This window comes from Gorilla gorilla, chromosome 12, assembly GCF_029281585.2.
Source record: "Gorilla gorilla gorilla isolate KB3781 chromosome 12, NHGRI_mGorGor1-v2.1_pri, whole genome shotgun sequence".
Lineage (NCBI taxonomy): Eukaryota > Metazoa > Chordata > Mammalia > Primates > Hominidae > Gorilla > Gorilla gorilla.
The window spans coordinates 102171511-102194000 of record NC_073236.2 but is presented as its reverse complement, the minus strand read 5'-3'; the positions used below and the strand labels follow the sequence as shown (position 1 = coordinate 102194000).

Below are 22490 nucleotides of genomic sequence, written 5' to 3'. Positions count from 1 at the left end.
GGTACAATGGTGCTTTGCAGGAAACCCTGTGCCCACAGCATCTGTTCTGCAGCTTGGCAGACCGCAGCTGGCCCTGAGCATGGCCTACTAATTTTCTGGGTCAGGTGTGGCTGTGGTGAGATGGATCTCAGCCAGGTAAGACCCTCTAATCTCTGTTTTCTTTCTCCTGCCATAGATACACTGATGATTGGAGGGTATGACAGGAATTCTTGCCTGCCTTTGGGTCATGAGGGAAACATAGAGAGCGTAATGGGCTTTTTGGAGTGCCAGGAGCAGAGTCCCCAGAGTTCATTCTTAGAAAACTATGAAGCTGTTCTTTGAACTCCAACTTTTTCTCCTATATTCATTCAGGGCTCTTTCCTCTACAACCCCCTCATTCTTGCTGTTGATAGATGCCTCTTTCCTACTCTCTAAATGTCCAATTTTATCTTCCTTTGGAATGCCATCAAATTCTTCCTCCCTTTTTCTGTACCCCACCTCCAAAAATAATCCCAACACCCACCTCGTCAGAGTGTCCATTTATTTCCTCAGGGCTAATCCCAGAAGGAGCATACAAGTTGGTGAACTCACACTAATATGTGAATGATTGTTGCCCTTGGATGGTTAGAAAATCAAGGTAGTTGTCCACTGTAGAAGACTGTTTAAAGCCAAGTGGTTAAGAATATTCTGTATCCTTCCTTTTGCATATATTATCTCGTTCATCCTTGTGAAGCAGATAATCTCACCATCTCAATGTACAGAAAAGGAAACTGAGGCTCAGAACATTTTGAGTAGCCTACTTAAATAGTCTAGGCAGAGATTGAACCCACATCTCTGGCCCCAAGAGGTCTTGATAATTCCCTCACAACTGCTGCCTAACAGCAGATAAAATATATTTGGATTCTTCTCACCTTTAAGAAAACCTAGTAAATTAATCTCTAAAAATCAGCAATCTGCTCAGGGGATACAGGGAGAACTAGGACTATTGTCCCAAATGTGTAGTCATATTTATCTGCTTACCAAATGACCATGTGTTGAATCCCTGAAAACCATGGGAGAAATACAAATTAAAAAAAAAATCAGAGTTCTGTGACTTCTTTTTTACTAGGTTTCCCTAAAATTATGTTTTACTACAAAACCCTGAGTATAGACCACATGCTATGAGATGATCCGTGATATCTCTTAGCTCAGTTATAACAACTTATAGTTTTCCTTTTTTTTTCTAATTGAATACAATGTTCCCAATTATATTGGTTATAAAAGATAATTGCAAAAACCATGCCTGGTCATTTAAAGTCATCTTCTTCTTGAACCAGTTGGTTCCATCTGGTCTTCTGGATGAAAGAAGTGGAAGACATTGAGCTGAGTTCTGCCCTCCAGTGAGCTTTGTTCTCCAGAAGTTACTTTCTATGATGCCAAACCCACACATCTGGTGAGAAGAAGATGAGGAAGTTTCCCTTGGGATAACCCAACTGGAGGTGATTCACATCACTCAAGGGTGATGCCATAGTCAGAAAAGGAAACTTGACTTAGGCAGAAAAGGAATTGTTGTCTCTCATAACCAAACCATGGGAGCATAGGGTTGTGGCTGGACCTTAGGAATAATCTGGATGAGGAGTCAATGATCCTAAGCCTTTGTCTCCCCATCCCTGGCCTCTGCTTTTCTGTACTTGTTGATTCCATTTTGTCTGACAGACATCCTCCTGACAGCTGAAAACAAGACCAGCAGAAGCAACCAACCCTCATTGCTCACAGCTTGGGCCCAGTGCTCAGCCCCAGGACCAGCTGACACTGATAGTAGCTGTTTTAAACCACAGGAATAAAATGGAGGAAAAATCATCTTCCAAAGATGAGAAATGCTGCTCACAAAAGAAAGGTGCTGTGTAGAGTCCCAATAAACAATATTGTCTATAAATGACTCTGGGAATCACTAATAAGTGATGATAAAGCTGATTATGCATTATGTAAATGTTTAGATTTGAAAAAATTGATTTATAGCATATAAAATCCCATTATTTTATATTACTGAAATAGGAATATGAAGGAATGGAAACATTTTATTTTAAAAACATAAAGTTACACTAAGACATTAGCTCCTTTGACTCACATATTTCAAAAACAATGACGGTTTTCAGTGGAAAATAATGCTAAAAAGTTCTGAAAATAACAGTAATAAGGAAGAATTTGAGTAATGAAACATTTATTCACTCATTTTCCTTCAAGTATGTACCATATAGCTATAAAATAATTAGACTAAAAAATGGCAGGCACAGCAGAACCTTAAACCAACAAATTTAAAGTATAGACATTTTGTTGGTATAATAATAGCATTAATATGTATTGAATGTTTACCAAGTGCAGGTAACTATTATAAAACCTTTATTGGCATGATCTGAATTACTTCTCAAAACAAATAGTTGGCAAACTAAGGCCTGTGGGCCAAACTCGGCCCACCTTCTATTTTTGTACAGAGTTTTATTGGAACACAGCAACACTCATTCAATTATGCATTGTCTATGGCTACTTTTATGCTACAGAATTGAGCTGTAGTGGCAGAGACTGTATGGACTACAGAGCCTGAAGAATTTGCCATCTGGCCCTTTACAGAAGAAGTTAGTTGATCCCTGCAAAACAATCCAATGGAGTAGGTACTGTTATTTCTGCTTTACCCCAAGGTCACAGAATGGTAATTGTCAGGGTAGTGATTCAAATCCTGAACTGTCTGACTATAAAGTCTATCATCTTTTTAGATTTATAGCACAGAGCACAGGCCCTAGAGTCAGACTGTTTGGGTTCAGATCAGATTCTACCATCTAGTAACTGCATATTGGACAGTTTGCTTAACTGCCCTGTACCTCGGATTCCTCCATAACTCTTCCCATTGGTAATAGATGTGGCTGGTCATCCTTCGTGTCAGTACAGGCCTTGGACCCTGACTGTCTGTCCCAGGCCCTGCATCTCGGGGCCTCCCATGCTTTGGAGTGCCTCCTTCAACATTCTCAAAGTTTCTCTGGGAACAGCTGGAGTAGCAGTGCCATCTGGGCAGGGTACCCTGAGCTGGGACCAGTAAGTATCCTGGTCCCCATTTCTGCCCTTTGGATTGCTCTTTGATCTCTACTTCCCAGCCCTCATGTGGGGCTGATCTGTTGCCCCAAGGAGCTCCAGGACTCATATCTGTGGGTTTATTTTGGGATCCTTGACCTGGCCCTGATTCCGGGTAGGTGACCAGATGAGCCACTGCTCCCCAGAATAGCCCAGTTTTTCTTGTTGAGTCACCAGGCAAGTGCAGAAATGTTGATTTTGGTGACTCTCACTTACATAAAACCCATACATTCAGGGCTCTGAGATTCTCATGGCCCACTGCCAGCCCTTGACTAGAGCCATATGTGGGGTCCATGTGTCAGGTCTCACCGCTCCATGTCTGAATAAATAGTGGCTTCCATTCTATAGCACCCCAAGGCAGTGAAGGTGGTATCACTTACCCTCTCCCCTGTACCCCTCCCATCACTAGCACCAGGAAAGTCAAACCCCATCGCTGAGCATTCTTCCAGAGCATTGTCTGTCCCCAAAGAACATTTGACACTTGTTCTGCAATGCTAGCAGACCCTCCTGCTTGAGGCCCTCCAATCAATGTGTTGCCTGTGTCAATGTGTTGACATGAACCCTCTGTGCTTAAGCCATGTTGGGGAGAGGTGGACATTTCTTGCACAAATAGGACCACTCTTCTTTTTCTACCCATGGGTTCCCCCCACCTCCCCATGGTGATAGTGTGTGGAAGGCAAAGGTGCTGTCAACATTAAAAGAAATCACATTCTAGGAATGTAGGAATTACCGTAGGGAGTTCAAGAGAAGATATGGTCAGAAAATGTGCTCTTCTATATTTATGCTATAAAATTTCAAACAGTGAATTTAACATTCTCAGAAAATGAATTAACATTCACATTTTCCTGCATATTCTGGGCAAGACTTGACTTTGTGGTCATCATCTCCAAAACACAGTAACCGCCCTCCCTTGAGAGCATCAGTGGAAGCCAGGATTCATGGGTGGCAGCAGGGATGACACAACATCATGATTGATGATACAACCAGCATTAAATAAATGATATTAAGGAAATCCAGAGGCTAGAAAAGCTGTTATTTCAATACAAACAAATGCTGAAGAGCCAGTGTTGTAATAACAGCATTGCAACCCTTTTCTCCCAGTGAGACATGTGGAATTAGCACATCTAACAATAAAAAACACAAAGAGGATTCTGGCATCTGCACAGAAAGTGATGGTGCCTAGACACTATGAAAAAATCTTCCCTTGCACTGATTGAACAATAAGCAAATACAAAAATACCTGTTCTTTACCCATTATTCTAAATCTTCATTGATAAATCATGACTCAGATAGGCCTACGAATTTTGTAAAACATTAAATCAAATTCTTTATACAGACAGGGACTTGGCAGAAAATATTTTCCAGGGACACATAACATAAAGATGCCCTGCTTGGTATTACCTCATTTTCTTTTCTATGAAGTCACTCTTGCTTTCACTTGCAGTTTCTCCTGTCTTTCTTCACATTGGTGCTTTCCCATGTTTTTTTTTTCTCGTTTAGGGTGTTCTTTCCTTCTTTTCAAAAATCACTTTATGCTTTGTAATATTTGTAGCCCTCAACTTCTTTCCAAGCAGGTAATTTTGCCTTTCTCTCTGTCTCTTTGGTCATCTGCCTGTCTTAGCCTTTCAGACATTCTCACACTCTAATACACACATGCACGTGCACACACACACTCTATACATATACACTATGCACATATCATATATACACACAACTGATAAACATTTTGTTTTAACTTACAAGCAGCATGTTTACACAGAATTTGTCCTTGGCTTTAGTAACTATACTCACCAAATAGAGGGCTACATATCTGATACAGGAGAGTCAGTCCAGGATTACTTGCTTTCATTCTCAATCTTGTCTGGATAATCAGGTTACAGTATGCTAAGGACATCAAGATGCCCAGAATGGCACAAGCGGAAATTCTTTTAGATGCCTTGTTGTGTGCTCTTGAGTGTCTGTGGTTAGAACTTGATTCTTTACTGGCCTACGGATCAAGTGTCCTGTGGTTTGTGACAGCTGCAGCATTGGATGAGATAACTGGGGGTGCCAGGCATAATTCATCCCCGTATGTCCACATTCTGATTATAGAAAGCTATTGACCTAAAATAACATTTTATATCATTTAAAAATATTTGGGTAGCCTAAGATCCATTTTTTGTTTTGGATCAGGAGGCACTACAGCCAATTTTTACATGTCGTACCTCTTTGTTTTCACAGATAATTTATATTTCTTTATCTCTGACACTATTTGGCTGTCCTAGAAATAGCTGATGACACCAATTAGGATATATGCTCAGTCGCTGATGACGTCCTATCCTATTATGTGTTCATGCACAGCAGGGCAGGGTATCTGAAATGCATTTGCTTTAGCACATTTAGATAATGTGTGGGGAAGGTGACAGGTTTTTATTTTCTTTTTTGCCAATTTGTGCATTAGTGTCTCTTAAGTGGCAGATTAAAAATTTCTTAAAGCACTAACACTGATTAAAAATGTTTGTTTAGGCTTGTTCAGAACTCTTAAGTGCTTGCAGGATCCAAATCACATTCTCGTCCTTTAAGCAAACAACATTTTAAAAGCCTGTAATGGCTGTATCTTATTGAAGCAAACGATAATAACTTTCTATAGGGCTATTTTCTTTTATAAGGTAAATAACTAAAACTTGTAAATATGGAAAAATAATCCAGATCCATAGACATATTTGTAAGTATATATTTCTTAAAAATGTTTCAGTCCTATTAGTCTCTATCATTTTAATACACTGACAAAATGTATAGTACTTTGTTCTTTTCTCAAAACTCTTTTTCAGAATTTATGGCATTTCTTGTACCTGGTAAAGACTACTGATAAGCCATTTCTTGTGGACTAATAAAAAAATTAGTTTTTGGTAAGCATTAATTTTAGTCTCTGCTTTTTATCTGTTTATTCATTCTTTCATCCTTCATTCAACACAGCTTCTGTGCTGGGCTGGGAGTCAGGTTGGAGGAATGTGCCCTCTCCCCAGGAGGATGGACTTGATTGTATCACTGTGGGGGACCCACTGAATAGTGGGACCTCTGCAAAGTGCAGTGCAGCCCAAGAGGAGAGAACAACTGATTCTAACACAGGCTTCACAGAGAAGGTGACAGAGGTTTTAACGGGTTAGTAAAAAAGGAGTTCGTGCAAAGACAGAAAGGCTGAAAAGATGGGTATTTGGGGAGTTCTGCAATGGCAAATGAGGGGGAAGCTAAATGTGTGTGGCTGGTGGCATAAGTAACGTGGGATGTGTAGATTGAGGCCAGAAGGTGAAGGGACTTGAGTGCCATTTTCAAGACTTTGTTTGGACTTTGTCTCCTAGCTATGGAGACCTCATAAGGACCTTTAGTCAGGGTGGTGACTTAAAAGTGGGCACTATTGGAATCAGAGGCTCTTACAATAACTGTGAGAGGGAATAAGGACTTAAGGCAAAGACCTTCTTTGTGATTATAGACAAATTTATTATGCAATACAATAGATAAAAAAGATTAATGCATAAGTCTTCATAGCCCCTCTTCCTCTTCTTCCCCATACCCCCCAGGAAAATTCTAGCAGAGCTATGGATTATGAGTTGGATTTTCTTTGGAGTTCTTTAAGAGAAGAATATAAATATTCTAAATGCTTTAATTCTTCTTTGTTGCTACATCTTGATTTGTTTGTTTTTTCACTGTAACTGCACTGAGATCAGTCCCCATGGAGCTCTAGGTTATTAGGGCTACATAACATGTTTTTTTTTTTTTTTAGGAGAGCCAGTATAATGTTGGGTGACCCAAAGGTTAATGCCTACTTGGGGGCAGTTTGAAGACCTACTAGTTAGTCACATCTACAAAGATAAGACAGGCAAGATTTTAAAAACCCAAATCCTGTCTGGTTTCCTGCTACCACAGTAATTTCCTGAGGAATACTCCAGGATAAGAACATGCTATTTATTACCAGCTAGGGCTTTGTCCTTGACACCTCACAAAAGTGCCTATGCCAGGTCATGAACCTGGGTCAATCTGTGGGCAAGATGTAAGAACCCTTTGCCTCCTCTGAACTCGGAAGCAATTGAGATGACATCCATCTTTGGATGTTCTCTCCTGGACTCTACCTGATTCCTGCTTGGTTTTCTAACAGAGGGAAAAAAGAGGATGCTGCTTTCCAACCATAAGGAGGCCTCCATCCAATCTTATCCTATCAGCTGCTAGGAAGGGAAAAGAGAGAAGTGACCTCTGTTCTAAGAAAGTTGAATTTTAAAGGAAGAAGTTCTGAATGAAGTGCCCCAATCAGGAGCAAGGATGCTTATCTTCTTTCCTCCTCTGATATGGTTTGACTGTGTCTCTACCCAAATCTTATCTTGAATTGTAGTTCCCATAATCCCCATGTGTCATGGGAGGGACCCAGTGGGAGGTAATCGAATCACGGTGGTGTTTACCTAAATGCTGTTCTCGTGATAGTAAGTTCTCATGAGATCTGATGGTTTTATAGGGGTTTTTCCCCTCCTTCTCTCTGCACTTCTTCTTGCTGCCACCATGTGAAGAAGGGTGTGTTTGCTTCCATTTCTGCCGTGATTCTCTTTCCTGAGGCCTCCCCAGCCCTGCAGAAGTGTGAGTCAATTAAACCTCTTTCCTGTATATTTAATCAACTATCTAGTCTCTGTTATGTCTTTATTAGCAGCATGAGAACAGACTAATACAGCTAACCCACTTTACCCTTAGCAGCATAGATTCAATTCCACCTTCTTTGTGGAATTGAATTCCTAATTCATATTAGGGTGTTGGGCAGAGTGAGTATTTGACTTTCATTTATTCATTGGATTTTACATCCAGGTTGTGCCACTAGCACAAACAGTTCATAGAGGGCCTTGTATACCTGTTTAGGAATTTGGGCTTTGTATGGTAAAGGAGAGTTTCTGAAGGTTGTTAATTAGGGACTTTATGGGTTTAGATGTTCAGTTAGAGAAGTTTAAAATATTTTTTAAAATAAAGTATCTAAAAAATATTTTTAGAGCCCATCACTCAAAATTAAAAAGGAAAAACATTGGCAGGGGTCATTCTAAAGACAGTGAAATAGTTAGGAAGCTGTTGCTATATAATAGAAGCAAGGTATGATGAGGGCCTGAATGAAGTCAGTGGCAGTGGGATTGGAGAAAAGAGATTGGACATGAGAAATATTTAGGAGGCAAAAGAAGACGGTTGTGTGGAAAAAGGAGATACTTCCCGGGTTTTGTCCTGAGAAGCTGGCTGGATGGTATTGTCACTCACAAGCACAGGAGAAGGAGGATGGAAGCATATTTTTGTTGGTGGTGAACTTGATTTGAAATATGGTAGATTTGGGGTTCTGGCAGGCCAAACAAGCAGAGATGTCCAGGGCTCATCTGGATATTCAGGTCTGAAGCCCAGGAGTTGTATTTGGGCAGGAGATAGAGATGTGGGAGTCATCAGAAAATAGATGGCAGTTGAAGCTCTGAAACAAGACATCACCAAACAGAAGAATGAGAATGACCCTAGGGTGCGTGGTAGCAATGGGGTCAGTAGTCGAAGAAGAACCGGGAAGGATTCACAGTGGTGTAGTTGGTGGGAGAGAAGGAAAACCAGAGAGAAGGGAGTGAGAGGAGCAGCAGTGCCCTGGAGAGTAAAGTGCTGCAATGCTGCAGAGAAAAAAGGGAGGTAGGGTGGGGAACATCTGTGACTTTAGGAAAGTGGTTCATTGGTGACTGCTGAGCGCAGCTTCAGTGAACGGTGGCAGTAGGTCTGGCGGAAAGTGACTCAGTGAATGTGAGGTGAGCAAATGGAGACATTGGTGTAAACGCCCCTCTCAAGGTTGTGGAAGCGGCTCACGTTTTTGAGGCAGGGCTGTGTTTGTTTTTCAGAGGTAGGGACTTGAGCATATTCTCTGCAGAAGCCCCCAGTCAGTGAGACTGGTAAAGTCTGTTGTCATGTAGTCAGAGGCAGAGTCTCAGTTCTACTCCTTCTCTTATCTCGGTCACACTGAATACTTTTGCTCTTTCTTAAATCACCAGTTGGCTCCTGGGGCTCCCAGGCCTTTCTGGGTTTGCTCTGGGTTTATTCACCTCTTGTGTCAGTCTGTTCTCATGCTGCTATGAAGCAATACCCGAGACTGGGTAATTTATAAAGGAAAGAGGTTTAATTGACTCATAGTTCTGCAGGACTGGGGTGGCCTCAGGAAACTTATGGTCATGGCAGAAGGAGAAGCAAACATGTCCTTCACGTGGCAGCAGGAGAGAGAAGTGCAAAGGGGGAAAACCCCTTATATAAAAACATCAGATCTTGTGAGAACTCACTATCATGAGAACAACATGAGGGTAACTGTCCCCATGATTCAATTATCTCCTGCTGGGTCCCTCCCATGACACGCGGGGATTACGGGAACTACAATTCAAGATGAGATTTGGCTGGGGATGTAGCCAAACCACATCACCCCTGTTAGAGGTGGAGGATTTGCTGTGCCCCTCTCACTGCCACCCCCACTGCCACCAGGGCAGTCATGTCTCACATGGTGGGACATTTGGTATCCCCACTCCTTCACCCACTTGTGCCTTCAGAGAGGACTCGGAGCCCTCAGGAGAGCTACAGGGTAGTCCCGTGAATAGCCAGAGGCCAGTGAGATGATGTACTCTGAGGAGAGGCTTCCCACAATACAAACCTTAGGTGTCAAATGTGCTATGAGGACACTGAGGCACTGTACCCTCAGCACCTGTGGCAGGTAGGTGGGGCCCAGGCCAGCCACAACAGCCCTTTCATTTCCCCATGGTGCTGTCCCAATGTCATAATTTTCTTTGTCATGATACGGGAAGCACTGCCTGATGGGGCCCCACCTCCAGCACATTGGCTGTCTCTCTGTCACTTGACTTCCTGAATGGTATTTAAATGCCCCCCGCATCACTGTTGGGTCTCAGCAAACTCTCTGGCCTCTTCTTCAATTTGCCCTCTGCACACTGGGAAGGCCTATTTAACTTTGCCTGGCATCTGTGTGGAAGAAACACTTCTTAGGCAAAGAGCTCCTGGAAGACAATCTCCCTAGCAACAACGAAGCATTCTCTCTACAGTCTTTTCTGCTTCTCTTTTGTTGTTATCTGGATGACAGGGATTGAATCTGGCCTCTGCCCATATCAAATGCTGTCTGGGGCTGGAAACAAGCCTCAAAACGTGTTTTAAATATTTTATTTCCCCCCATCTCCCCTAAGTCTGCCCACCATGCATACGCTTGATTAAAGTTATGCCCCAGTGATCAATTGTGAGTGACAGTAACCCTCCTAAAGGTAGTCTACTTAGCCTCTGGGCTCAGGCAACACACCTGTGTCTGATTAGACACTGTTACCCTGCTTGAACATATGCCACATGAAAGCAGCTTTCTCTTGTGCTCTCGTAGTGGGAGATGCTTTCTTGTAATGTTAATGCAGGGCTAGACTTTTCTCCTGCTGATCCTTTGCCTGGAATGTTCTCCTCTTCCTTGTCACCAGCCAGAGCCCCACTAAATCAGTGTAAACTCCTTAAGGGAAGACTAAAGTCCTGGGAAGTGGGGTCATCCTGGTCTTATCTCCTTAAAGAACCTAACTCTTCAAGGGGGTCTTCCCTGTTAACCCTCTGTACTAGTTGGCTAGGGCTGCAATTGCCAATACCATGAACTGCGTGACTTAAACAACAGAAACTAATTGTCTCACAGTTTTGGAGATCAAGATCAAGGTGCCAGCAGGTTTGGTTTCTCCTGAGACCTCTTTCTTCGGCTTGCAGATGGCCACCTTCTTGTTGTGTCCTCCCATGGCCTTTCGTCTGTGTGTGTGCATCCCTAATGTCTCTTCCCCTTTTTATAAGGACGTGAGTCCTATCCAATTAGGGTCCCACCCTTATGAGCTCATTCAGCCTTAATTACTTCTTCAAAGGCTTTAGCTCCAAATATAGTCACACTGAGGGTTAGGGCTTCAACATATGAATTTTAAGGGAACACACTTCAGTCCACCTCATTATCCTTAACGTTTTCCATTTTTCTGTATTCTCTCCAGTGCTTGGGTATTGCATCAGTTTCCTATAATTGCTTTAGCAAATTACCAAAAACTTGGTGGCTATAAACAACAGAAATTTATTGTCTCACAGTTCTAGAGGCCAGAAGTCTGAAATCGGTGTCACTGGGCCGAAATTAAGCTGTCAGCAAGGCTGTACTCCCTCCAGAGGCTCTAGGGGGAAATCTGTCCCTTGCCTTTTTCACTTTTTGGTGGCTGGCAGCATTCCTTGATTTCTGGATGCATCAATCCATCCTCTGTGGTCACATTGTCTACTCCTCTTCTGGTCAAATTTCCCTTTGCCTCTCTCTTATAGGGACAATCGTGATTGCATTTAGGGTCCACCCAGATAATCCAGAATAATGCCCCATCTCAAGATCCTTAACTTAATCATATCTGTAAGGTCCCTTTTACCAAATAAGGTGACTTTTATAGGTTCCAGACATTAGAATCTCCTATCTTGGGGGCCATTATTCCACCAGCCACAGGAGTATTGTTCATAATATATCATTTGATGTTTAAACAAATGATGTATCAGTTGATGTTTAACAGCTGACCTACAAGAAGAGCCCTTGTTGCAAGGGCAGGAGACACAAAGATGTTTTTGCTGGGTGTGTTCACACAAGATCACACCCTTCATACCATAATCTAGACCCTTGGCTCTGTCCTCCCACATGACCTTCGCCTGAGGGGAGGGGCTGGGGACTAGGGAGCCAAGGAGTCTCCCTGGGGAGGTGAGGTTTCAGATGATCCAGGGGTTGGAAGAAGTTTCTCCCATGCATTTTTATCTCATGGCTGGTTAAGAGGGGTGGGCATCCCACTCCCAGAAGCCATTTCACTTTGAATACTTTGTTTACTTCTGGTTAGAAGAGTCTTCAGGAGTGTGGGCTCTGGTAAGAAGGTCCCATTTTCCCTGGTCTTATACAACCAGGTCTGCTTCTTGTATTTTGCTATCGTGACACTTTTGCAATTTTTCCTCTCAATTACCTAAGGTACCTGATGAATATTCAACATGTTTGTGAAGTCCAGAGTGCCAGATGTATTGAAAATGAGCAATTTTAATCAACGGTGAACCTACCTCTTTATTTTTATGTTTTTTTTTAAAAAAGAGGGCGATTACTGAAGCTTCACAAATAGTGCTTCATTTAGTCATAGGAGCCATGATCTGGTACTAGGATGGGAGGACTTTATTGGCTGCTAATCTAAGATTGTGTTTGTCTGTTCTTCCTTCTTGCCATTTATGGTGAAAAATCTTCCAGAGCACCACAAGTGTTTTGTTTCTTGTTTCTAGTCCCATCCCAATTTCATTTTCATGCAATGGGAGTCAGGTTTGGAAGATAATTACCAATTTCCTTTTCCTACTTTTAACAATGCCCCTGCTTACCGTACAAAGTTGTGTCTGAACATTACTGCTTATTCTGAAAAACTCAATATGTAATTTTTAATGTCGTTTCAAGCCTTTTGAAGTTTCATCTGTTTCTGGGGCATTGCTAATGGTTTACCTTACAACGCAGAAAGAACTTATAAAGGAGATGTCAGGAGAAAATAATAATCTCCTTAATGCAATCATGTCATTAAGATGCTACTGTTAAGAGTGGGGGATGAGGCAGAGGAAAGACCAGACAGTGACTTAGAAACAGGAGCATTTGGCATCGAAGGCATTACTGTCTTGAAGCCTTCTGGCCTGTAGGGTGTATAGAAACATGTCAGTTATGGAGAGATTTATATTAATCTCCTGTACCATCTAATTTGGTTGATTCAAAATTAGGTGTAATTACAAGTGATCTTCTGGCACTAGGGAGACCAGCCAACAATAACCTTCATCATCTCTTCTGGTGAAGGCCACATTTGCTCTCAGGTAAATCTCTCAGAAAAGCTCATCACTGCCCATTTTTCTTTGGTCCCAGGCAAAATTATGCATTACACGAACTCACTCTTCCTGCTTTTCCTGGTCTCTCTTGCTACCTGGTCCCAGGCGAGTTGCTAGAGACTTGTGCTCCCACAGTGGGCATCTGATAAGTGAGTTCACTTTTCACTGTTGGTGGCTTGCAGATGTTGTTACTCCTGGAATTATTCTAAGGGGACTCCATGCCTAATAGAAAAAGCCTCACCTAAAAAGGAACCCATTTCCAAGGGTAGAGTTTTCTAGCCCTGGGGCAGCTGAGTGTAGAAGAAATTGTTTTGAGCAGTACTGTTTTTCTAGGGTCACACAAGTTCTGCCTATTTCACTTGTAACAATGCTGCCCATGGGTATAAGGATGACATCCTTTGGAGTTTTAATGCACATTTCCTGGAACTTAAAGATGGGAATTTTCTATGGACACAGTACCTCAAAGGGTTTCTTTGTTGGGATTTTCGAGACCCAAATGTAATGAAAGAATCTTTTCACTACAGATGATCCTTGACTTATGATGGGGGTTACGTCCTGATAAGCCCATTGTAAGTTAAAAAATGTAAGTAGAAAATGTGTTTTCAATTAAGAACCATCCTAAGTCGGGAACCATCTGTACTTTTGTGGGTATTTGGGGTGCAAACGTTGGGGACCATGTGTTAGGCTGATAATGACCATCTTGCTGAAGTGCCTTGTAGGGTAAGGACTCACCCTGGGAGAGACTGTGAGTTTCCCTGAGGGGTGGACAGTCCACACATCACCTCTGGGAAGAGGCAGGTCCTCGGAAGTCTGGGGCTTCTGCTCCTCTCTGAGCCTCAGTTTTATGAGTCTGGACTTCAAGGAGTTTGAGAGAACTTCCAGGGCTGTTTGTTTCTACTCAGTTGAATTGTTTTTCCTACTTTGTAAGCCAGAACTCCTGGCTCTCTTGGGTTCTAATGACCCAGGAGACTCTTCAATGACATTTGGATTCTGTTTCCTGGGGAGCTTTCTTCCTTAATCCTGGGGATACTCAAAGTGTAAGCCAGCCTGGGAAAAGATGGATTGAAAGTTCTGAGGCGGGAGGATCACGAGTTCAGGAGATCAAGACCATCCTGGCTAACAAGGTGAAACCCTGTCTCTACTAAAAATACAAAAAAAAATTAGCTGGGCGTGGTGGTGGGCACCTGTAGTCCGTTACTAGGGAGGCTGAGGCAGGAGAATGGCGTGAACTTGGGAGGTGGAGCTTGCAGTGAATCGAGATGGCGCCACTGCACTCCAGCCTGGGTGACAGAGCGAGATTCCGTCTCAAAAAAAAAAAAAAAAAAAAAGTTCCTGGGGCTGGGCACAGTGGCTCACGCCTGTAATCCCAGCACTTTGGGAGGCCAAGGTGAGTGGATCATTTGAAGTCAGGAGTTTGAGACCAGCCTGGTCAACATGGTGAAACCCTACCTCTACTAAATACAAAAATCAGCCAGGCATGGTAGTGAGCACCTGTAGTCCCAGCTACTTGGGAAGCTGAGGTAGGAGAATCGGTTGAAACCAGGAGGTGGAGGTTGCAGTGAGCTGAGATTGCGCTACTGCACTCCAGCTTGGGTGACAGTGAGACTCTGTCTCAAAGAAAAAGTTCCTGGGGATATAGCTGCTGGGACAACTGCCCAGTGTGTTCAGCCCAGGGACTGCAATACCAGCTTGCTTCATCTGGAGTTGTTTCAGGAGACACTTAGCCCCTCTCACTTCCTTCACCTTCCTAAATGACTTTCCCTGAGCACCTCACGTCAGCCTCACTATTGAGGTGTCCCTACTCTGGCCTTCAGGTCTCTGAATGGGCACTATAGACTGGGCATGAGCTTTCACAAAATGCTGGCTAATTTTATATAAATATCTATCCTGGGAACCACCTGTTCAGCAGTCTGATTCTAGAATCTTCTTCTACTGGAGTCTTCTCAGGAGTGGATCCCAATCTTGCAGACCTAGAAGTGGGCATTTTTTACTCCAATCCCTGTTTCTGGACTGTTTTGAATAGAAGCACTACACTACTAGGATGTGAGTGTATCCTTTGGTTAGCTCATAATATTCTTTCCCTTCCAAGAATGCCCCCTCTCCCTAAAATGATCTCAGCAGACCCTCAAGGTACCTTTTGGGTCCTTCTCTTCCACAAAACTGCCCCAGGTCTCTCCCTCCCCAGAACTCAAAGCTCTTTTTTCCCCCAGTGATCCTTTTGGCAATGAATCACGTGCATATTTTGTGACACACTCCAATAATCACTTCATGGTGAGCATAATACCCACTTCACTGACTCAGCTTTGCTCATTTTGATGTATGGCAGACATCTCTGTCTGCATGATGAGTCTCTGGAATATTAACTCTATTCTGCACGATGGCTTTGCTTTGGGCAGATGTTTTTATCTATCACCCGTGTCAATCTGTTTTCCATGAGGGAAATTTGGCTGACCTTCAGAGGATGGATTACTGACCTCCCGGGAGCCAATGGAAGTGACATCATTAACGGATTTTTTTTTTTAACAGCAAAAATGGAAGATAATTAAATGCAGCACAGTAGTTGTAAAACAGATTTCATTGTGTTATACATCACTTCATAAAGTAAGCATAGTTCCCATTCTTCCACGATGCTTTTTGCAGCATTGTACCACAGAATAATGACTCCCTAATAACTCAGCTGAAAAATATTTAGATCTACTTGCTCTAAGAATAAGGTCAACATTAAACATTCTCAGATGAAAAGCTTGCTGGATGAAATAGTGCACCATCAGAATAAAGCATGCAATATATTTACAGTCAGATGAAACAAGTGTGTCCATAAATCAACCAAAAGACCATCTCCTCCTTTAGGAAATACATGTATTGCTTAGCCAGTACCAATAAGTTAACGTCGTGTGAATAATTTTGGGTATTCTGGCCTTCCTGAATCTGATACAGCCAAACCAACCAGAAGGCTTCCCCTCTGGGTTGATGGTGGCTTATCATTTGGCATCTAGAAACTTCTCTTATTTTGCTGGATATGGCTGTCTAGTGGGTGGCTTACTGACTTGCCTAAGAAAAAATAAGTCAATCATTCAGATTAATCTGGGAGGCTAATTCTAAAATCGGATTTTATGAGAATTGCTAGATTTGGGGCTAGGTTAACCTCATTTCCAAAAGAAAAACTCTTACTGGAGAGAAACCATCATGTTGGCTCATTCTATTGTGTTTATATATTTCACAGTAAAATGATTCAGTCTTGCCAGGTTCCATATTAGAAGGAGGATTAGAACTACATCACTCAATATTTTCTTTTGTCTGTTCTAAAATATTTATCAAGTTAATTTATGGACTTATGGATTTTTTCCATTCCAGGACTTCATTTGCGGGGAGCCTTCAGAAAAAACAGGTCACTTGCAGTAATATAGAAGGACTAAACTGTGATTCTGGAGACCCGGGTTTCTCTTTGCTGTTCAACCAGTGTAGTCTTTTGTGTGTGCTGTTAACAGTGATTTCTGGCTCAGTGAAATGTGATAATGACTTCATATTTGTGAAGAGCTAAGTATCCTGATATTTTGATCTTTTCAAGCAGATAATTTCAGGCAGAAATAATATAGCTTGTCTTTTGTTAGGTCTCACTAGGGGAAAAAAATCACTCACAAGAGCCTTGCCTACCTCAACAAGAAGTGTCTCTACTTATACAAATGGCATGGTTTCTTTTCTGGTTATTGGGTTACAGGTGGCTCGCCATTTGCTTTGAGTTTGCAAATAAAGTACATCTTGGGTTTCCTTATCTTTAAACAAGTAAAGATAAATTAGGTTAAAGTGGGAGAAGGTTCAATGGATGAAAACATCAATTCAGCTCACAGCAGGTATGGGTCTAAAGCGCCTCTCTGCAGGAAAGAAAGCCACCACCAGCAGTCCACCTGCTCTCAGGGGAAGGGACCAGGCATTGGAAAGGCTGCCTCGGGAGAAGTGACTCAACAAAATCATAAGCAGGATGTAGCTTTGTTTCCTCTTTCTAATACGGGCATATTTATTGCCATCTCAATTATACCTAGTTCAATTAATGGAAGAAAATGTACATGAAAGAACTCCCAGAAACTAAAATGGCTAATGTAGGCAGGATGTGTGATTAATATTTAGAATCTATCAAACCCAGTACTGGCAGGGCTGTTCTCTCCCCAGTACTTACCAGAGAGGGAGTAGAGCTAATGCACAGCCATACTCCTCCCCTTTTCATGAAATAGTTTCATCTTTACCTTGAGGTCACGCTAGAGATGAAGAGTAAAATGAAAGACTGAATATGATCAATACTAATTAAAATGGGGGGGAGGTAATGAAAAGAGTCTAAAATTGGCTACAAATAATGAGATACATTGGACTCTTCGTCATTAACAAGATTTAGAATAGGCTGGGAAATTTCTATTTGGAACTGTGAACTGTGACGGGTGTGGTCCAACAGAAAAAACACTGGAGAGTCATGGATAACGAAATACAACTGAGAAGTTAAGGAAAGCACGCAATGCCCTAGGGCAAACTTGTCCAACCTGTGGCCCGCATGAAGTCCAACACAAATTTTTAAACTTTCTTAAAACAGTCTGAGATTTTTTTTTTTGCAATTTTCTATTTTTATTTTTTTAAGCTCATCAACTATGGTTAGTGTTAGTGTATTTTACATGTAGCCCAAGAAAATTCTTCCAACGCGGTCCAGGGAAGCTAAAATATTGGACACCCCTGCCTAGGGGAACTTGTTTCGTCTACTTGGTTAGTTGTCCTAATTGCATTTTACCTGCAGTCCAAAGGTTATTTTAGATGATAGAATTGCAAGAACCCCAAACCCAAAGAAAGAATCGTTGAAGTGCTTGGGAGAGGAGGTCATTTCTAAGATACATTTCCAGGAGAAATACAAGTTTGAGAGAAGGAGCTGGTAGTTACTGTGTGCAAGTGTTTTTCTTTGATGGGGAAGGAGTAGTTGGCAAAGGGACAGGAACCTGTGTGTACATTTCCTGCTCCTGTTTCCTTAACCACCATCCTCAGGGCATCTCTGGCACCTTGGGGTCGGGTTCTACTCCCCTCGTTTTAGCTGCCTTTATCTTGTCTATATGGCACTTTCTGCGTGAAAAGACATTTGCCTTACAGGGATGAAACTGGACTTGCAAGAGTTTGCTGTAGAAGGTGTTCAAGTCAGGAAGATGCTCAGAAATGACCACTGAGAGGGTGGCATCAGTGCTGATTTAAAAAAAAAAAAAATCTGACCTCACATGTTCATTTTTCCTAAAGTAGAGAGGCTCAGTTTCGCTCTCAAACCATAAGGAAGCAATCAAAATGAGAGTAGATGGAAATCATCTCTTACCTTAAGGGCTCATGTACATTTCAGAGAAGCAATTTCTCTAGCTATACTTATTCTCTTATGGTCTTGTTTATTACTATGAACAAGCAAGTTCACTTTATCATTTACTTTTTATTGTGTTGTTTGAAGTACCTATGTAATGCAAGTATGTACTGTACTAAAATACCTATATTTCCAAATAACATATGTGGTGTAGCCCACAGTCTCTGCAGAAGCATCATGAGTAACCTGTGCCTTTACACTTTACAATCCGTTATTGGTTGCTGTTAAAAGTATGATAACAGATGAAGAAAAAAAAAACTAAGTATGAATACACTTTTCCAAACACACACATACACAGCTTACAATGGAATCCCAATGGAAATAAGTGACAACATCTGATGTAGAATCTATAAAATGTAGACTCTGCAATAAAAAGCCAAAGGCACGTAAAAATATATTTTAACTTTAAAAATAACTTAGTTACAGTAATACTTTACCTGTGTCTTACCAACATGTAGCTGACAGTCAAAATTTTGCAATATAGATATAATATATAGGGATATATAAGGACTACAAGAAAATCCCCAAAACCCATAAAGTTCAAATGTGAAAACAGAAAAGTTTTAACACTGGAGAATTCGCTATGGTGAGCCCAAGCAATATATAGAAAAGAGTCTACAAAAAGGCTTAGGTGTTAAATAAATTTTGACTTCCTCTTGCTCAGAAAATGTCGGAGTGCTATAAAGTTCCGTGAAGTCCCTTAATGTGACTCGCTCAGCCCTTCATAGCTAGTGCCAATCCTGGCCAAGCCAGATTTCTTGTGTGTCTGCAAACACTATGTGAGCTGAACATCACCAATGCCTCCTGAAAATGGGCTCTGACTCACTTCCTCTTTTTGCCAAGATAGGTTTTGCTTTGTTGTTTTTTTCTAAATTGTTTTTGCAAACAGGGCATAACAGGTAAAAAAATACTTTGTAAGAATATTATTTTAGAAAACCCAACACAAAACTGCAAATACAGCTCCGGAAGCCCTTCTCTTCAACTGTGGTTAGTTTGTTTTTGTACCTTTTACCCCAAAGGAAAGAAGTTGGCATCTTGTTACTTATTTTTATCCATTACATTCAGCACCTCATCCAAAAGTGAGGGCCCAAGATCAAGCTGCAGGGAGAGGAGGGAACCTGTAAGGTCAGAGAGGGACTCCTCTGACTTAGTCTTTCCCTTGATGAGCTCGCATGGGGTGGGATGGTCAAACATGTCCTCGGCTGGCCAGTCGGGGTACTGTTCGGACAGGCTGGAGGAGTGGCTGTCTCTGCCTTGGCTGGACTGAGACGCCGAACCGCTGGAGCCCCACGAGGTGTCTCCCTGGTGGACTGTCCCATTCTCCAACAGACTGCTTTTCTCCTGAGCTTTTTCCTCTATGACGGGCTCGCAGCTAAGCCTGGGCAGCTTTGCTGGCCCGAAGGACTCCTGTTTGGAATTAAATGTCACTGGTGACAATAAGGGCAACATGAGAGCTTGGGATCCTCCAATGGTCGGGAGGGAGATGGCATTTTTGAGCACCGGGGAGGGCGTTTCTGTGAACACAGAGTCCGAGGTGCTGTTGGCCCGGAAGAACTCATTATGCCCAGGGAACTGGCCCAGGTGTGCTTTCTCCTGGTTTCCAGGTAAAAGCTCGTAGTTCCCTTGAAGAAAGGAAATATCTCCAAAGACATCGTGCTGGCCCTCTTTGCCAATGTGGATGGTGTGGCGAAAGTCTCCAAGCGGGGGACTGATCATATCAGGAGACAGAATGTCCCTCAGTTTAAATTTCTTTCCTTTCTTGTTATTGGCTGCTTTCAGGTAAATTGGGGTCTTGGCTGGCATTTTGGAATTTGAGAATGTCTGTTTTGCAAGCGGAAAAAAGGGCCACTTTCTTCACAGATGGTATATGTTTCTGAATCCTTTTTGATAGGAACTGTCACATCATTTTTTCTCAAGTGGCTTCAGAAATGGCTTCGAAATGAGATGGGGTCAAAGAGAACCTTCCTGAGGTTACGGCCAAGTGAGGCTTCCTAGAGAGCCAGTTACATCATCCAGTCTTGACCACAACCAGGACAAACCTGCAGAAGAAACCAAAGCAGGTTATAAGCTAAAGACCCTTTTGGGTGCCCTAGGGCCTCCCTTTTCACAAGAGCCTGTAAATAATGGCAGGGCCAGTTTCAACTAATGCTGAACCTATCTTCTTGTTTCCCTCCAGTAAGTGGATAAAAATTTTCATCTTAGAGAAAATAGGAAAGAGAAAGACCTAAAAACCCCATATCTATGACACCAGTACTTTTTAGACATAGCCATGGACACATCTTCTGGACATGTCTATGGTTTTAGTCATTTTCCTCTAAGAATTGCTGTAAGCATAGGATCAGTGATTTCAGCTCCTTAAATACAACTGGATTTGTTTTAAAATATATTTTCCTTTTGCTTTGATGTGCATACTAGCAACACTAATATTTCATTGTTGAGTTCCATATGTACATAAGTTAATGCAATAAAATGAACAGTCCTAAAGGAAAGGTGCTGGAATTATTTAATAAGTGACAATAACTATTATATGCTACTGTCCTACAAAATGTTAGTGGAATACATTCTTACAGATAAGAAAACGGAGATTCAGGATAAGGCCTTCCCCCAGAAAGTTACCTTTTCTCAATAACATATAGCCAATAAATAAGAGAGCTAGAGTTGGAATCAGGTTGTGGCAAAGTATTCGGCTGTCGAGGATGTCAGGATTTGAAGTCATTCAGAGATGGGAGGAAATGAACAAAACTGCTTCACTTCAAAGAGAAAACATTGTGAATCTCTATTACAGGCTGGGCCTTCACTTGGGAACACTTCTGAAACATTACTGATAAGGCTATATCCTCCCTGCAGTAGGCAGAATTCGAAGGGAGCCCCCATGATCTGCCTCCTGGTGTTAATGCCTTTGTGAGTAGAACCTGTGACTGGCTTCTAACCAAGGGAATATGGCAAAGGCAATAGGTCCCTGATTAGGTTACATTATAGGAGATTTCATCTGAGCTGACAAGGGAGAAGACTCCCTGACTCCCTTTGCTGGCTGTGGAGAGGTGAGCAGTTACACTGTGCAAGGGCCTATGGAAATGAAATCTGCCAACAATGCTGGGGAGCTTGGAAGTAGATCTTTTCCCCAGTTGAGCCTCTGATGAGACCACCACCCTGACCCACACTGAATCACAACTCAGGGAGATGCTGGAACTCAGCCCTGCCCAGATTCCTGAACCACAGAACCTGTGAAATGGTAAATGTTGTAAGCCCTCAAGTTTGTGGTCATTTGTTACCAGTGTAGAAAGCAACACATCCTCCCTGCACATACTATATGATAAGATCAGGAGGGATGAGCTACAAGAAGGCATTGGGGTTGTAATGTCCTCTTTTGCCAATGAGATGCTCTTATCTTTTGAAAATAATCCTCCACCTCTGATGCTGACACAGAGAAGCTAAACCCTTTCCCACTGCAGGAGCTTCCCAAATGGCTCTGCCATGACCTCTTCCCTCAGGCGCTCCTCCCACTGGCTGCAGAGCCTGCAAATAAATACTCCAAGGGCTGGGTGGGTTAGCTGGTGTTTTGAAGGGAGCCACATTTGCTTGTAGCAGCTGGAGGCTGTCTGCACCTGCCCCATATTTCTTTCCTTTCAGCAAGAGTTTTAAATTCATTTACCAGTGGCAGGTGACAAGAACTGTGCTCCACCACCCACTGGCTCAGTAACAGCTAACTCAATTTGGGAAGCAGCTAGCTCAGCGTGTCAGCATGCTGGCCAGCAACCCAGGCCGGAGAAGGCTGAGAACAATGCACTGGAGAGAGCCAGCCCCACTCTGGCTTTGGGTATGGGGAGGAGGCAGAGAAAGTACGAGGAGGTTTGCATTCATGCAGAGTGGGCTGACCATGGGGCTGCCAGCAATGACATGATCGTGGGTCCTGACACTCGTTCTCATAGTTTTAGCTCTAATTTGGGTCTTGTTGTGGTAACAAAAGTTGAAGCCCATGTTCTTCCTGTTAAAACATCAGAACTTCCTTCCTGTATGAGTGGACAATGCCTAGCCCTGGCCTAGGGCCCCCTGCTGTTCAGAGGTGGCCTCCCTGCCCTTTGGGCACAGTGTGGCTGACTGCCTGCGGGAGCAGCTGGGTGGCCTGAGGAACAGCTGCCCACAGGAGTGG

At 42.5% G+C, this 22490-nt stretch overlaps 1 protein-coding gene and 1 long non-coding RNA gene across 5 annotated transcripts in view; one reads left to right on the top strand and one right to left on the bottom strand.

The window, feature by feature from the left end:
* On the top strand, window positions 1-16031 carry LOC129531549 (uncharacterized). The gene is made up of 2 exons (XR_010130007.1): window positions 1-135; window positions 1675-16031. It is a non-coding gene; the product is annotated as an uncharacterized lncRNA (long non-coding RNA).
* A 1521-nt stretch (window positions 16032-17552) lies between these two features.
* The window catches only part of CDC42EP3 (CDC42 effector protein 3), a 28551-nt gene continuing 23613 nt past the window's right edge, over window positions 17553-22490 (bottom strand). For all 4 annotated transcript variants that reach the window (XM_004029104.5, XM_004029102.5, XM_063695955.1 and 1 more), the window contains one exon: window positions 17553-20379. In XM_004029104.5, the coding sequence (XP_004029153.1) occupies window positions 19379-20143 (765 nt within the window). In that variant the 5' untranslated portion in view covers window positions 20144-20379 and the 3' untranslated portion in view covers window positions 17553-19378. The remainder of the gene's footprint in view (window positions 20380-22490) is intronic.